Raw genomic sequence first — 14,051 nt, 5'->3', positions numbered from 1 at the left:
TTGCAATCCTCTGGGGAAAGGCAAGGTCGGTGTCTCCATCCCTTAATTAAAGTGCACCACAGGGACCTGCTCCCTCCTGTTTACGTGGTTCACAACGATGGATGGAGGAGCAGCAGCATGGGGTGTGGGGAGAAGGGTGACCTCTTCAGCCCTTCTCTGGGTTGGGGCAGATGGTGCTCTCCAAGAGCAAACTGCCTCCCGTGGCAAGGTCTCAGCCTTGGCCCAACAGTCTCATGAAAACGCTTTTTGGACCCATGAGCCAGCCCCAGCATTCTACACATCTTCATTCCCTCCTATGAGTGCACAGGAATCGCCTTGCCACCTCCTCATCACCCTCCAGCCCCTCCCCAGTAGTACTCCTCCAGGCCCCGCAGAGCAAAAGTCCAAGAAGCCACGGCCCCCGCGTGGGCCATCGAGGAACAGAAGGTGACACAGTCAGGATGTCATCTCTGCCGGCTGCAGATCCCGCATCACCAGCCTGACCTAGAAACACTACCACATCTCATGTGCCAGAGCCCGGGGATGCTGCAGGCTCATCCCTCTGTTTTTTCCAGAGCAGCTGAGTGACAGTCGCCCCTCCCCTGCCTCTCCGAAGAGGGTAATGAGAATTTCCTCCGAGGAGCAGCTTGCCGCGATGAAATAATCGCCCGAGCAGCAGGATCTTCGCTGGGGATTAGAGAGGCTGCTCCTTGCTGAGCTAGGGAAACGGCTGACGAGGAGGGAGAACTCCTACCGCCTTCCTCCAGCACCTCAACTCATTCGCCAAAGAGACTGCCTTCCTCAGACCGAGTGAGGACCCGGGCAGATCTCAGCCCTGGAAACTTCTGTCCCTGGTGCCTGTGCACTTTTGCAAAGTCCCCTTCCACCCTCCTACTCCTCCTCTTGCTGCTCCCTGTGGAGCCGCTCCCAAGCTCTGGCCGGCGGGACGGGTGGAGAAGAGGTAAAGCTGAAGCTGCCTTTTACAGGCAACATTTTATGTTGTTGTTGTTTCTTTTCAGACTGCTGAAGCATAAAACGCTGAGCTGAGCCTGTTTCTTCACTGTTTTGTGCAGAAGGGCACTCACCAGCTGGGCTGTCCTGCTGCACGGAGAGATGGCAGCAAGGGGCTATGTGTGGATTTCTGACACAGAATGGTTTAAGGCGGTTTTGCTTCCACTCCAGGCTTCGTTGGGTTTTTTTTTTTGCTTTTTCCTTCTCTCTCTTTCTGTCTTCTGTGGGATCCTAGTGTGATCATCCCTTGGGAATTCCTGCTTTTCTTGCCCAGATATCCCACATGTCCTTTTAACTGTACACGAAACGTGGGAACCCCAAGCCCAAAGGAACGTACATGGTTGGAGGAGAAGGCACACATTAAAGCCAAGTTATAGCAGAAGTGTTTCATTTTAGGGCTGCCATAGGGTGTTTTTTTTCTTCTTTTCTTTCCTCCTCTGGACGCATTTAGCCTCATCGTCTGCCAGCCCCTTGCTTGACTGTGGCAGAGGGCGCTCCAGCCTCCAGCCCTATTAGTGACCTGCCCCAAACCCACTGTTGAGTGCCTCCTCCAGTAGACAGGAGCTGCCCTTGTCTTGAACACACCAAGCATGAGGCGTAGCCAGCAGCAACCAGAAATCCCAGTTTCCACAGCCCTCTCCTTACGCCAAGCGTATGGAGAGGCTTTTGCTCAGCTCCCACCTGGCTCCATCACCAGGTCAGAGTGGGATAACCAATGTGAGAAATTCATTGTCCCCAAAAGGCCTCTCCTGACTAAACACTGGCTTGCTGGTGGTGCCCAAAAGCTGTGACTGGGGCACCATTGTGCTGAGACCAGATGTGATGCAAAGTGAGAGTTTCACCCCAGCAGCACTTGACTCAGGTCACAGCTGGTGAGGCAGCCCCAGGTGCTGGGGGATGCCCAGACCTAGTGCAAGGTCAGTTGGAGTGTCAGTGGCTGACGTGAGGTCTCAGCTGCCAAGGTCTTTCCCACTCCTGTTTCAGCCCTACAACCCCACCCCCCAGCTTCCATCATCATCACTTCAGGGTTGCTCCCATGAGAGACAAGATGCTGAAGCAAAATGCTCAGTGGTGCAACCAGACACCAACAAGCCTGTTTGTGGTGTTATTATGCTTTGGGGGTGGTGTATTTGGTCCTGGAAAAGTACCCTGTGGCCTCAGCGTCCAGCTACCAAATGCACGTAGGGTGCAGGAAGCTGGCGCCATGACACCTTGTGTTGTGACACCTGGTGCCAGGTGGTGCAGGGACTGCTATGACTTCTCCGCAGCTCTCCTGAACCTGGGAACGGAGAGAGAACTCTCAGACAGGCTAGCTCCTAGCAGCCGGGAGAAGCTGACCCTCTGCCCGCGGCAGCCTTCCGGGGGGTCACGCACCTGCAGAGTGCTCTGTAGCCCCTGCCAGGTGGTCCCAGCTCCGGTCCAGCACTCCGCCCGCTCCCGCTCCGGGTTTTCAAAACTACTTCGCTTTAGACAGACAGGCGAATCAGTCAATAAGAAGCCGCAAAGCGTCAGCACAGCGTTCGCTCCTCACTGTGGACCAATCAACATCCTTCGATCCCTATATCCCGCCCTCCGAGGACAGGCTCGGCCAGCAATTGCCGCGGCCCGGCGGCCATGTTGAGTGTGGCAGAGGTGCTGCTCCGTCTGGGGGTACTTTTCCTCATCCCCCTCACCTTTTCCTTCGTGCCTTTCCCACCAGGATGTGATGGCGCTTGGAGCTGGCTCGCCCGTGGGGCATTTACGGGGCGCGGAGCGGCTCCCTAGGGGTCGCAAAACCGTGTGGTTGCCCCGCGAAGGGCTCTCGGCGCCATCTTGAGTGTGGCAGGTGCCCCTCAGTCGCTGCGCCTGTGCCCCATTACCTGGCGGCAGGACCGCGCGGGGGGGCTTGGCAGGCAGAGGTGCCCCGATGCCCGCGGGCGGGCGTTGTCTGAGTAACGGCAGGGTGCGAAGGGGGGGGTTGCGGGGAAGCCCTCGGTGCGTGCCAAGCCTTGAGCTCGCGAAAGGTAGTTGGAGGGGTGGGGGGGAAAGAGGGACAGTGAGGCAGCCCCGGTACGGCTTTTAAAATTCAACACTAACCAAACAGGCGGGAATCCCGCATTTCTGTACGGCGGCGGAGACCGCGACCGGCACCCCTGGCGGGCTCGGGCGGCCGCCCTTTCCCCGCTCCCCACCGGGGGCGGTGGTTGTTGTTGTTGTAGCAGAAGTTTCCCCGGCGCTCAAAACACAGCGCAGGTTACGCGGGGGAGGAAGGGAGAGAGGGCGGGTTACCCCGGCGGCGACCCGAGGGGACGGGGCTCCCCTCTATCACCCGCCTGCATCCCCTCGGTCACCGCCCGGGTAACGCCAACGGCCACCCCCGGGCGGGCATCGTTCCCTAGCGCAAGGAGGGAGACGGGGAGGGGGTGGGGAAGCGCCGGTTTTCCCGCATTACTATTATTATTATTTTTAACTCTTATTATTTTTCCTCCACTCCGCGGGCGGGCGCGCACGCCTCCCGCCCCTCCGCAGGCATGCGGGCTAGCTGCGGCGGCGAACAGAGCGGGGAGGGGGTGGGCAGGGAACAACGAGGGTGGGGGGAGCCCCCTTTCCCTCCCGCGGCCGCCTCACACGGCGGGGCGGGGCGGAGGCGGCGGGGGCGGAGACAGCGCGACGGGGAGGGGAAAGAAAGTGGGCGGGGCTCTGCCACCCACTGCCCCTCTGTCCCCCTCCCCCCATCAGCACCTCGCCCACGCTGAGACCGGACCCGAACTCATCGCCGCAGTGTCGGCGGCGCCCCGGCTCCTGCCGCTTTAAGCGGCCGTGCCCATTGTTTGCACCGCGGCCAATGATAACGGGAGACTGCGGCGCGCACGGCCAATGAGCGCGGCGCGGGGCAGCGCGCGCGCCGCCCCCGGGTCTATAAGAGGCGCGGTGGCGCCGCGTGAGTCCCCACTGGCTCGCGCAAAGCCATCTTGGCATTGTTCTGCCCGCGCCGCCGCCCGCCCTGCCACAGCCCCGCCACAGCCCCGCACGCCCCCGCCATGTCCGACACGGCCGTGGACACCAGCGCCGAAATCTCCGCCAAGGTGAGACGCCGCCCAGCGCATCGCGCACCGCTCACCGCCTTTTGCCACCTGCGATTTTTTTTTTTCTCCAAGCGATTTTCTGGAATTTTAATTTTTTTTTCCCTTTTGATGTATTTTTTGTTTTATTAACTCTCTCCCGCCCTCCCACCCACCTCCGTTCTCCCGTGGAAGTTGGCGGTGAGGCTCGGTATGGGGCCGCCGCTATCGCGCTCGCCGTGCGGAGCCGTTTGCGCCGTTTCTTTGTCTACAGCGTGCGGGAAACGTGCTCGCCGGTGCGGCGAGTCCTCCGTGCCGCGCCGGGCTCCGCGGCCCGCTCCCGCCCGCCTTCCCCGGGACGTCAGCTACGGCTGCGGCGCTGTCCCGCCGCGGAGGGGCTCGGAGAGCGTGGCGAGAAGCCGAGGGGAAGAAGCACGGTTGCGGCTCGGCACCCGTCTGCGGCTGGGGGATGGCGGCGGCGGGCAGCGCTCTCCCCATTCAATCTGCCGTGGGAGCTTGACAGCCCCGTCAAACTTGGGTGCTGCTCGGCCCCGTCTCTGATGGCGGGGGGATGCGGGGGGGGGGGTACTCCGGAAAATAAACCGGGGGGTTTGGGGGGAACGGGAGGCAGTGACTGTTGAGGAGTTCCTGTCGAAAAAGGGGGGATTGCGGTTGCTGTTTCGGAGTGGCACCGCGTTAATGGCGGGGGGAGCGTTGCTGAGCCGATGTTGCCCCCGGAGGAAGGGGGAGCTGTTGCTATCTGAGAGTTGCGCCCCTCGGAAGTGGGGGGTGGGGGGGTGGTGGCAGTTGCTGTGTCGGTGCTGCCCCACTTGGTGGGATCTGCTATTTTGGAGTCGCCCCTCGGAGGCGGCGGGGGGGAACTAGGCACGGTTGCTATTTTGAGCGTTGCCCCGGCTGGGGCAGTCCCCACGGTAGAGCTGCCCCGTGTGCTTTGGTGCAGCGGGGCTGGCGGGGCTCACGACCGGACTCCTCGTAGCAGAGTAACTTGTCGAGTGGGTACCGGGGGTGATGGGGGAGCGCTGGTACGGGCCGAGAAGCTCAGCCGGGAGTCTCAGCTACGAGTCCCGGCGCACGCCTTTGTTAGCCGCGGAGGAACGTCCCCCGGGGGCTCCGGGCACCCGGCCGGGCTCAGCTGCCCGCGGGGCGGTGGGCGCCGTGAGCTCCATCGAGCCCGGAGCCGCGCTCGGGAAAGTTATGAGGGAGCCCGACCCAGGAGGATGCGTGGGAAAGCAGCGGGAAATGGGACGGCTGTGCCCGGGGGCCTCCGCACCGAGCGTCCCGGCCGGCCCCGGCTCCTGCCGCTACCCAGGGAAGCGGCGCTGGAGGAGGGGTTAAAAAAAAAAAAAAAAGCAACCGACGGGGAGGAGGTTTATGAAAAACAACCAACAAAACAGGCGCTCCTGGCAGATTTCGATTTCACTTCTGTTTCCCGCTCCCGTACCCCCGACACACACCTTTCCCCGCTCCCCTCGCCTGCCCTGCCTCCGCTCCGGGGCCGCGTCTTGGTCCACGCTGCCTCCTTTTCTCCCGGAGCCGGGAAGCGGCGAGGCGGGTCGATCCCCATCCCTCTCCGGGGGAACGGGGCCAAGTTCGTCGTTAACCTTCCCCTGCCCTTTACAGCGTGGGGGAAGGGGGCCTCGTAACTACTCTCCCTCATGGGGCCGGGGCTCCGTGCTGCGGAGCGGGCGGAGGCGCTCACGGCGGCAAGGTGACCCTCTCACACCCACCCAGTGGCCGGGAAAAAGCGCGGAGCCATCGGGGCCGTTCGCCCTCGTCCCGCCTCGCCGTCCGGAGCGTTCCCGGGAGGCGGGGAGGAGTAGGAGGAGTGTCCCGCCCTGCCCGGGCGGTGGCTCCGCGCCGAGCACCGCCCCCGCCCGCCGTCGCTGTGCCGCGGGGCGCCCACCACGTGCGGCCCTGCCCGCGCCGCCCATCGGGAGCCGGAACCCGCCGCGCAGCCCCCACCGGGACTACGTTTCCCGGCATCCCGCGGGGCGCCGGGCCGGCGCGCTGGCGCGCGTCCAATGAGAGGGGCGCGTGGAGTGGCGCGCGGTTTAAACGGCGGGAAGGCGCGTGGCGGCGCTGGGTTGCCCCCTACCGACGGGAGGTGGCGGCAGCACCTTCACCATTCCGGGCAGGCGCTGGACTCTGGACTTCTATCCAGCTGCGACCCTGCCCTCTGGCGGGAGCCCTCACCACCGCGGCAACACGGGCAGTTGCTGGCCCTTACTGCCTGGGATCAGAGTGGGAGTGCAAGCAGAAGCTTCTTGGGCAGCTGGCACGTGTGTCAAACCATCATGGCTGTTCTGTGGACAACCAGTGCTGCTACACCAATCATTGGAGGCTCTATTAGGGTGCTGGAGCTAGAACAGCTAGTCCTGCCACTGGGTTTCCTGGTATGGAGGCTGCTGTGCATATATCTGTTTGTGTTGGACTGAGTTGGGGAAAGGGAGAAGCTGTGGTCCTCTCTGCAAGCCTGTTGCTAGCACAGACTTCATGACCTGGCATCCTGATGGTGGTTAAACTGAGAGCAGCTGCAGTGGTGTGGGAAAGGTCATGGCTGGAGATCTGTCCGGCTAAAATCCCCAAGAATGAGTTGTTCCTTTACTGGGAAAACTGTTTAGCTTTTGTGAATGACTCTTTGGAAAGAGCCATTGGGCGTAGTGAGACGTGGAAACTGTGACCGCTTGGCTTGTTTAACCTGGGAAATGCTTTGTCGCCATCGTGCCCGTGTGCCCGATGCGATGGCCACAGAACACAGCAGCACAACGGTGTGCAAGAGGTTCAGTGGTTGTGATTGGCCTTTGGGGAACCACTGACAGTGTAAAACTGCTGTGGAATTGGGCAGTGGGGAGGAGTTGGCCTGGGATTAATATGTGAAAGGGGGAGGGAGTTTGTTTGTTTTGCCCCTGACTCCTGGGAGGCTGGTTTGATTAGGTGAGGTTCCATCAACAGGAACCAAAGCTTGCTTCCAAAGGAAATCTTGTCTCAGTGCGCTGGAAGCCTGGGTACCTCTGCTAACAGCATCTGTGCTGGGTGTGAGTGGAATAAATAACCTGGTGGTCTAAAACTTGTGCACTGTCTTGTCAAGGCAATGTGCAGGGTAGTGAAAACCTTCTCAAACCAGCAACCATCATGGTAGTGAGGCCAAGGCTATACTTTTACCTGTTGGCATTCCCACGGGGAAGTGACAGTGGCTCAGTGGGAGTGAAGGGCTCCGTGCTGCGAGGTGGGCGGAGGGGCAAAGTTGTCCGCTGTTGCTGCAGCGCAGGAGAGATCTGCCAGCAACTTCTAAACACCTCGTGGTCACTGCAGAAGCAGGCTGTGTGTCTGTGTTCCTGGCTGCAGCGAAGGGCCTCTTTGCTTTCCTTGGCTGGGATATTGCTCCTTGTGTTGAAGGATCTTGCTCCAGCTGATGGAGGAACAGAAGGGGAGGAGGATGCAAGCAGAAACACCAGCGTTAAATCCAAGTGTTCTTTATACAGGAACATAAAGTTGGATTCTCTCGGCCTGTTTGCTGAGCGACTTGGCATGACATTTTGACAGTGATCAATAGCAAAAACACACAAGCCTTTTGCTCTCCTATCACTCTGCTCATGGTGGAGATTTGAACCAAACTAGCCGAGCATGGCACTTGGAGCAGTGTAAAAATAGACTCTTCCTCCACCCCATCCTGTTACACTTAAAGCTGTGAGCTGGGTACTGGAGTCTCCTCGGCTGCTGCGAGAAGGACCAGGCCTTTAATGTTTGCTGTATGATTGCCCTCAGGCAGAGCAGAGACCACAGTCTCTGCTAATGAGTCCCTGGGATTTGTTCCTGCTGCAAGGGTACTGAGCAGCTGTGGATGTCCTCAGCCCTGGGGCAGCAGAGTCCGTAGGTTGGACAGGGCTGCCGGCTCTCTGTGGCATTGCAGGAGCTTGTGTGGACTGTGCTAAGATGGGCAATCAGCCAGCTCTGCTGCTGCTGAGCATATGCAGGCGGCCAGCTCTGTGCGTTTGGGAACTCGGAGGTGAAACAGAGCAGCCTCTTCTCTAGATAGCTGTTCTCTGGCAAGGCCAGCTCGGATTGAGATTCACCCCCACACTCTCCTGTTTCCCAAGGAGGAACCGGAATGTGGCGACCAAATCACAGCGCAAGTTGGTGTGAAGAGAAGCCAGCTCTCCCTTGTTCTCGGGCTGTGTTTTTTACATCTGTTCTGCAGCTTCTCTGATTCCCCCCCTGGCACCTGGAATCAGGCTGACTTCTCTGCTTTTCTGCTCTTTCTAGGATCTAAAAGAGAAGAAGGAAGTTGTTGAAGAAACAGAAAATGGTAGAGATGCGCCGGCCAATGGCAACGCTGTGAGTATGGCTACAATCTGTAGGGAAAGAGACAGCTCTTACATCAACACTTGATTTTTCTTTCCCTTCTTGTTTTTGCTGCAACCTTGTGCCCAGCCCTTGCTGGGAGAAGACCCCTCCAAATGGCAGCACTGTGCTGTGCAGAGCCCTCAAGCCTCTGGGGCTTCAGGTTTAATAGACTGTTCTGAGCCTGTGGGCAGTTTGTGTGTGTGCTGAAGAGAAGGGCTGGGCTTTGATCCGCTACCCGAAACCTCTGAGGTTGTGTCCGGTGCCAGTATCTCTCTGGGCACTAGAAAGAGGGTAAAAAAACTGAACTTAAATCCTAGATTTACACTATTGTTGTCATTGAGTGAGGAAATGTGTTCTATACAAATAAACCAGTTGGTTTCCTATTCTTAGCATGCTGGGGGGAGTTCAATCTGCAGCACTTCAGCGTGCCACAAAGAGCCTTAGCAGTTTTTGCCCTGGCCTCAAAGCTGCAGCCTGAGGTTACTCTAGACTTGAACCTTTGTGCCTGGGCTGCCTGTGTCGTGTGGAGGCAGGCAGGAAGCAGGACATGCACCTGGGGCTCTGGTGGGCTGGTGCTTTGCTTTAGACAGGAAAGGTGGGGACGCAGAGTTGAGCTGAACATTTCTTCCCCCTTCTCCCTTCCCCAGTGCACTTTTTTTAAGTGATGTTTTGTCTTGCCAAGGAGAACGAGGAAAATGGAGAGCAGGAGGCGGACAACGAAGTAGACGAAGAAGAGGAGGAAGGTGGTGAGGAAGAAGACGAAGAGGAAGAGGGTGATGGTAACTTTCTTTGTTCCCCCCACCCCTGTTCCGTAGCTGCATCCTGCCCTGGACAGTGGCAGGACAGATTCCCAAGAAGCAAAGGAGAGCCGAGAGCATCTCCTCCCTCTTCGGGCTGTGGCCCGGTGACTCTCACCAGCCGGGCTCACCTTTTCCTTGCATGCCTGGGCCACCAGTGCTGGGAATGAAGTCAGCCTTGAATCCTTTCCAGCAGGTTGAGGGCAGATTCCTTCCCTCCTTGGGCCAGACGACACCATGCTGTGGTGCTGAATAAGCACTTGACTCTTGTGGTGGCAGTAGCTGCTTGCAGATGGGAGTGCTGGCCAGGGCAAGAGGGACAGCCCTGGATGGCTGTGTCTTGGCCTAGGCACAGAGGATAGGTCACTACCGTTCTTTCATGGAGCAGTGTGTGGAAAGGATGATGTGGTTCCCTCTCCCAGCCTCTTCTTGGACTGGATGTAGTGTGGAAGTGGGCAGAGAAACCTGAGGCTCTTCTTTGCTCCTCCAATGGGAGGGGACAGCCTTGCTTTGAACCTTCTGTCTGCAGTGTCCTGCATCTCCCTGCCCTCCTCTGCTTCCGGGCCTGAGCCAGCCTGGAAGTGGGTTTTGGCAGCAGCAGCCAGGAATCCAGCAGTGACTTGCTGCCGAATCACTTCTCGCCCTCCTTGCTATTATTTTTGCTCCCGAGATCTGCTTGGATGAATAACATTGTTTATTTTTGTCGCTTGTTAAGGCTGGGAGAAAACCATTTTTGTTATGCTGAAATGAGCTTGGGCCCACGATGAGCTGTTACTGGGTTAATCCCCTGTCAATTTTCAGTTTGCGTGCTGACCTACTAACCTGCTGGTTAGTTTTGGGAGACTAGGACAGGGCTGGAAATGCAATGACCATTCGGTCAGTACCTGCCGTGCCCTTTGGCAGGAGCTGGCTCGCTAAGGAAAACTGGGAATCGTGGTCCTCTTCATACTTGGGATTTTAACCCTTGGGGACAGAGCATGGTGCTGCCATGTGCTATCCTGAGCCCATCTTCCACCCTGAAGTAGGGCTGGGGGTAGAACAGGGAGTACTTGCCTCTCCCTGCTCCCCTCTGGCAGGATGGGGCTGTGCATGCCGCATATGCGTGTGTGGGGTGGAAGTGTTGCTTGGATACTGCTGTGACAAGCCCAGGGAGCTCTGGTCCTGCGGTGCCAGCCACGCTCTTCCCAGCTCACTGGGCGCTGGCACGGTGTGGAGCGCAGTGCTTGGAGCCATGAATGCTTCACTGGGATCCTGCACAGGATGGTCGCTCCGTGCCTGCTGCCCTCAAGTGATCCCTGCCTGAGAGCTCTACCTTAGCAGCTGAATGCTGCAGGAGAGAGATTCAAAAGCATCGAGTGCAGCTTGCATCAGCTTTTTCTGACTCTTGTGGCCCCACTCCATCCCAGAGCTTGACCGCAGAGGGGCAGCTTGAGGGTGTATTTTTCTTTCCTGTCTGCCCATCCCATCTCATTATTTGCTTTGTCTTAAAGCAGCTCAAAGAACTAAAAATGCTCCCAATCAGCTTGGCACTGTCACCTGACCACCGGCCGGCCCGGTGCATGTGATGGCTGCCGGTGTTGATCCATTGCTGGGAGCTAATCTTGGCCCTTCCCACCACATGGACCAGGCTGCTGCTGGGCACGCGCCAGGGAGAGGAGAGGGGAAGGGAGGATGGGCTGACCTTAATCCCCCTGGCTGTCTCTGTGTGGCTCGTGGCGGGGGTTTAAAGCCAGCTTACTGGCCTTAACAGTCTAAGTTCTAGTAGGGTCTCCTGTTACACAAGAGACTCGTCTCGGCAGCTGGGAGGTTTCTCCTCTGGGGCCTCCAGTCTTGCCCCTGACACCACCTCACTACCTCCTCCCGTTCAGGGCTGGTTGAAGGCGATGGACTCAGTCGTTCTGATCCACTGGCCTAGTTGAGCTCAAAGTGGGTCAAAGCCCAAAGCTCTCTGCTCATCCTTCTCTCTGGCTGTAAGATAAGTTGGTAGCATTTGTTTGCTGTTCTGATAATTAGAAAGTGTTCTGACTCAGAACTAATGCGTTCTGGCTCTCTTAACTCATTAAAGATGGACTAATAGCTGCGAAGGGAAGCAGAAATAATCTGGAGTGGTTAGGTGGAGCAGCCACTAGAAAGAGAGTTTTGCCCTCCCCCTCCTTCCCCCCCTTTTTATTTTTTTTTTTCTCTTCCCCCCACTTCTGCTGTGATTGTTTGGTGCTGGTTTTGTGTTGCTTGTGGTACAAATACAGCATGAGCCAGGCTTAGCACCACTGATCCTTGTTTCCCCTTTGGGTCAAGTCAGTTGGGGGATGCTCCAAAAAAGCCCCAGTGTCCTGAGCAGGGGCACTTAACATCACAGTGTGGGACTGAGACAGAATTAAACCTAGAGGGAGAGGGGCATGGTGCTGTAACCCTCCAAGAGTGTCTCATGTTCTTCCCCCTTCTCCTTCATGCAGGTGAGGAAGAAGACGGTGATGAAGACGATGAAGCTGAGGGAGCCACAGGCAAACGGGCAGCTGAGGATGACGAGGTAGGAAGAACAAGCAGCCACTTGCAGCTTCCCATGTCCCCAGAGGGCTCGGGGAGCATTAGCAGGGGTGGACTCTGGGGCTACAACACGCTCCCTGTGCCTCTGCAGGGATGTGGCCCAGTTGAGTCTGTCTGCCGTGGCTCTGTGGAGCCACTAGCCCTGGGTCGGGGAGCCCCTGGATGCTCCTGGTGGGCTAGGATGGGAGGTGCTTGGGGCTTCTTGAGCTGACTGTGAGAAAGGACTTTGCATAAGAGGGAAATGCTTGTTTTGCTCTGCCCTTGTCCCTAAGGTGGGAGAGTGGCCCAAAACCCTCTTCTGCCTCACATCCCAGCTCGCTGTGGCTCTTGCCTGCCAGCCCCCTCGGTAGCCCTGCGGCCTGTTCTGATGGCTTTGCTTTCCCCCCAGGACGACGACGTCGATCCCAAGAAGCAGAAAACCGATGAAGATGACTAGGCAGCAAAGTTGTTTTGTTTTGGGTTTATTTTGGTTTTTCTTTTCCTTTTTTTTTTTTTTTTTTCAATTTTTTTTCTTTTTCTTTTTTTAAATAAGGAGGAAAACAAACCAACAAAAAAAGGCCAGCGCACCCTCTTCACCCCTGGGACTCCCCTTGCCCTCCCGTTGCAGCCCCCCTCCACACACTCAAACAAACACACACACACCCTTCTTCTTTCCCCCAGTGCTCATCCTCACCAAGTAGACTGAACCCCATTCCCAGTGTCCCCCCCCCATCCCCCTGCCTCCCCCCCTCCCCCCAGCACGGCGCTGCCGCTCAGCAACCATACGGAAACGATTGGGCCCGTTAGCGGGGAGACAAAGCAACACCCCCCCCCCGCCCCTTCCCGCCCCGCAGACCCCCTTCCCCCCAAGCACCAAAACTTCAAGGCCCCCCCCCCCGCTTTCTTTCTTAAAAAGTACTTTAAAGGAGAATTTGTTTGTATTTTTTATTTACATTTTATATTTTTGTACATATTGTTAGGAGGTCCACCGTTTTTAAGTGATCTCGGATCGACCAAAAGCCTGAGGGGGGTGGGGGGGAGGGTGGGGTGGGGTGGGTAGGGGGAGGGGAAAGGGTGAGGGGGGGGGGGGGGGAGGGGGAGCTTTGAAGTGTATATCTCTTTAAATCTTGTTAAAACCCTTATCTCTTTGACTTTTACCTTGTGGTGTGATCAGGCTTCCACCCCACCCCCCCCCCCCCCCCAAAAAAAGGAAAGAAAAAAAAAAAGAACAAAAAAAAAGGGAGAAAAAAAAAAAAGCCCAAAAAAAAAGAATAAAAAATAACCACCCCCCCCCCTCCCCCCCCCTACCGGTATCAAAAAGGAGAAGAGAATAAAAAACAAGGTTAAAAGAAATTAAAAAAAAATAAATAAATAAAAGAGGAAAAAAAAAAACTTGTAAAAAAAAAAAACCACAAAAAAAAAAGTTTACAAAAAAAAAAAAAGGACAAAAATGCAAAAAAAAAAAAGGAAAAAAAAAAAAAAAGAAAGAAAAAAAAAATTTACAATCTTAATTCTGAGCATTCCAGTAACTTTGGTTTGGTTTGGTTTTTTTTTTGTGTATGTACTTTTTAGCTGTACCATAGGTCGTGGTTTGTATGATGAGGTGGCAAGGCCAAAGATGAGAAAAGGTTTTCTTTGATTTCTTTATTTTTTTTCTTTCCTTTTATTTTTCTCTTTTTTTTTTTTTTTTTGGTTGTCTATGAAGTTGCTGTTTAATTTTTTTTTTTCCTCTTTTTTGTTTTTTTTTTTTTTTTTTTCCCCTCTTTTGGGTTTGTTTTTTTTGGCCTGTTTGATGTATGTGTGAACCAATGTTGTCCAACAATAAACCGGAATTTTATTTTGCTGAGTTGTCCTAACAAGGCTGCCTCCCAACTGCTGCTTTTTGGTTGGTGTTTTTCCCCCTCCCCCCCCCTCCCCCTCTCCTTTCCCCCTTCCCCCCTTTCTTTCATTTGGTTTTGAGTTTTGGTTTCCTTTTTCTGCCTTTGATTTCTTTCCCTTCGTTCCTTTCTTTCTTTGCTTTGGATTTGGACTGGGAAGAGAGCTGGAGAGGGTAAGGGGGGTGGGAAGGGGTGGGGGTGCGAGGGTGTGTGGATGGGGGGAGGGTTCTAGGGGGGGAGGTGGTTCCAGCTGGTGTGTGTGCAGCACGGGGCTGTGCTGTCGGGCTGCTCTCTGGGCAGGTGAGAATGTGTTCTCATGGCTGTCACTCCATGCAGACACTCACACCCCCCACCCCCCCACCCCCCCCAGCATGGCCTCAGCATGATCCAGCTGTGGTCTGTCTGCTCTCTGGGGAGTGGTAGGCACACGTTACACTGGGAAAGCATCAGGCACACAG

General features: G+C 56.5%; 1 protein-coding gene across 1 annotated transcript; it reads left to right on the top strand.

Moving 5' to 3' along the window:
* Window positions 1-3,831: 3,831 nt before the first annotated feature.
* PTMA (prothymosin alpha) lies at window positions 3,832-12,735 on the top strand. The gene is given in 6 exon segments (XM_068163989.1): window positions 3,832-3,981; window positions 3,984-4,055; window positions 8,316-8,387; window positions 9,082-9,175; window positions 11,647-11,720; window positions 12,126-12,735. Coding segments are annotated over 6 exon segments (495 nt in total). The 5' UTR covers window positions 3,832-3,846; the 3' UTR covers window positions 12,174-12,735.
* The last annotated feature ends 1,316 nt before the right edge of the window (window positions 12,736-14,051 follow it).

This window comes from Melanerpes formicivorus, unplaced genomic scaffold, assembly GCF_026170545.1.
Source record: "Melanerpes formicivorus ecotype bairdi unplaced genomic scaffold, bMelFor1.0.p_v2 SCAF_76, whole genome shotgun sequence".
In the NCBI taxonomy this organism is placed as follows: Eukaryota; Metazoa; Chordata; class Aves; order Piciformes; family Picidae; genus Melanerpes; species Melanerpes formicivorus.
The sequence above is the reverse complement of the archived record's forward strand: the minus strand, read 5'-3'. Positions and strand labels throughout refer to the sequence as shown.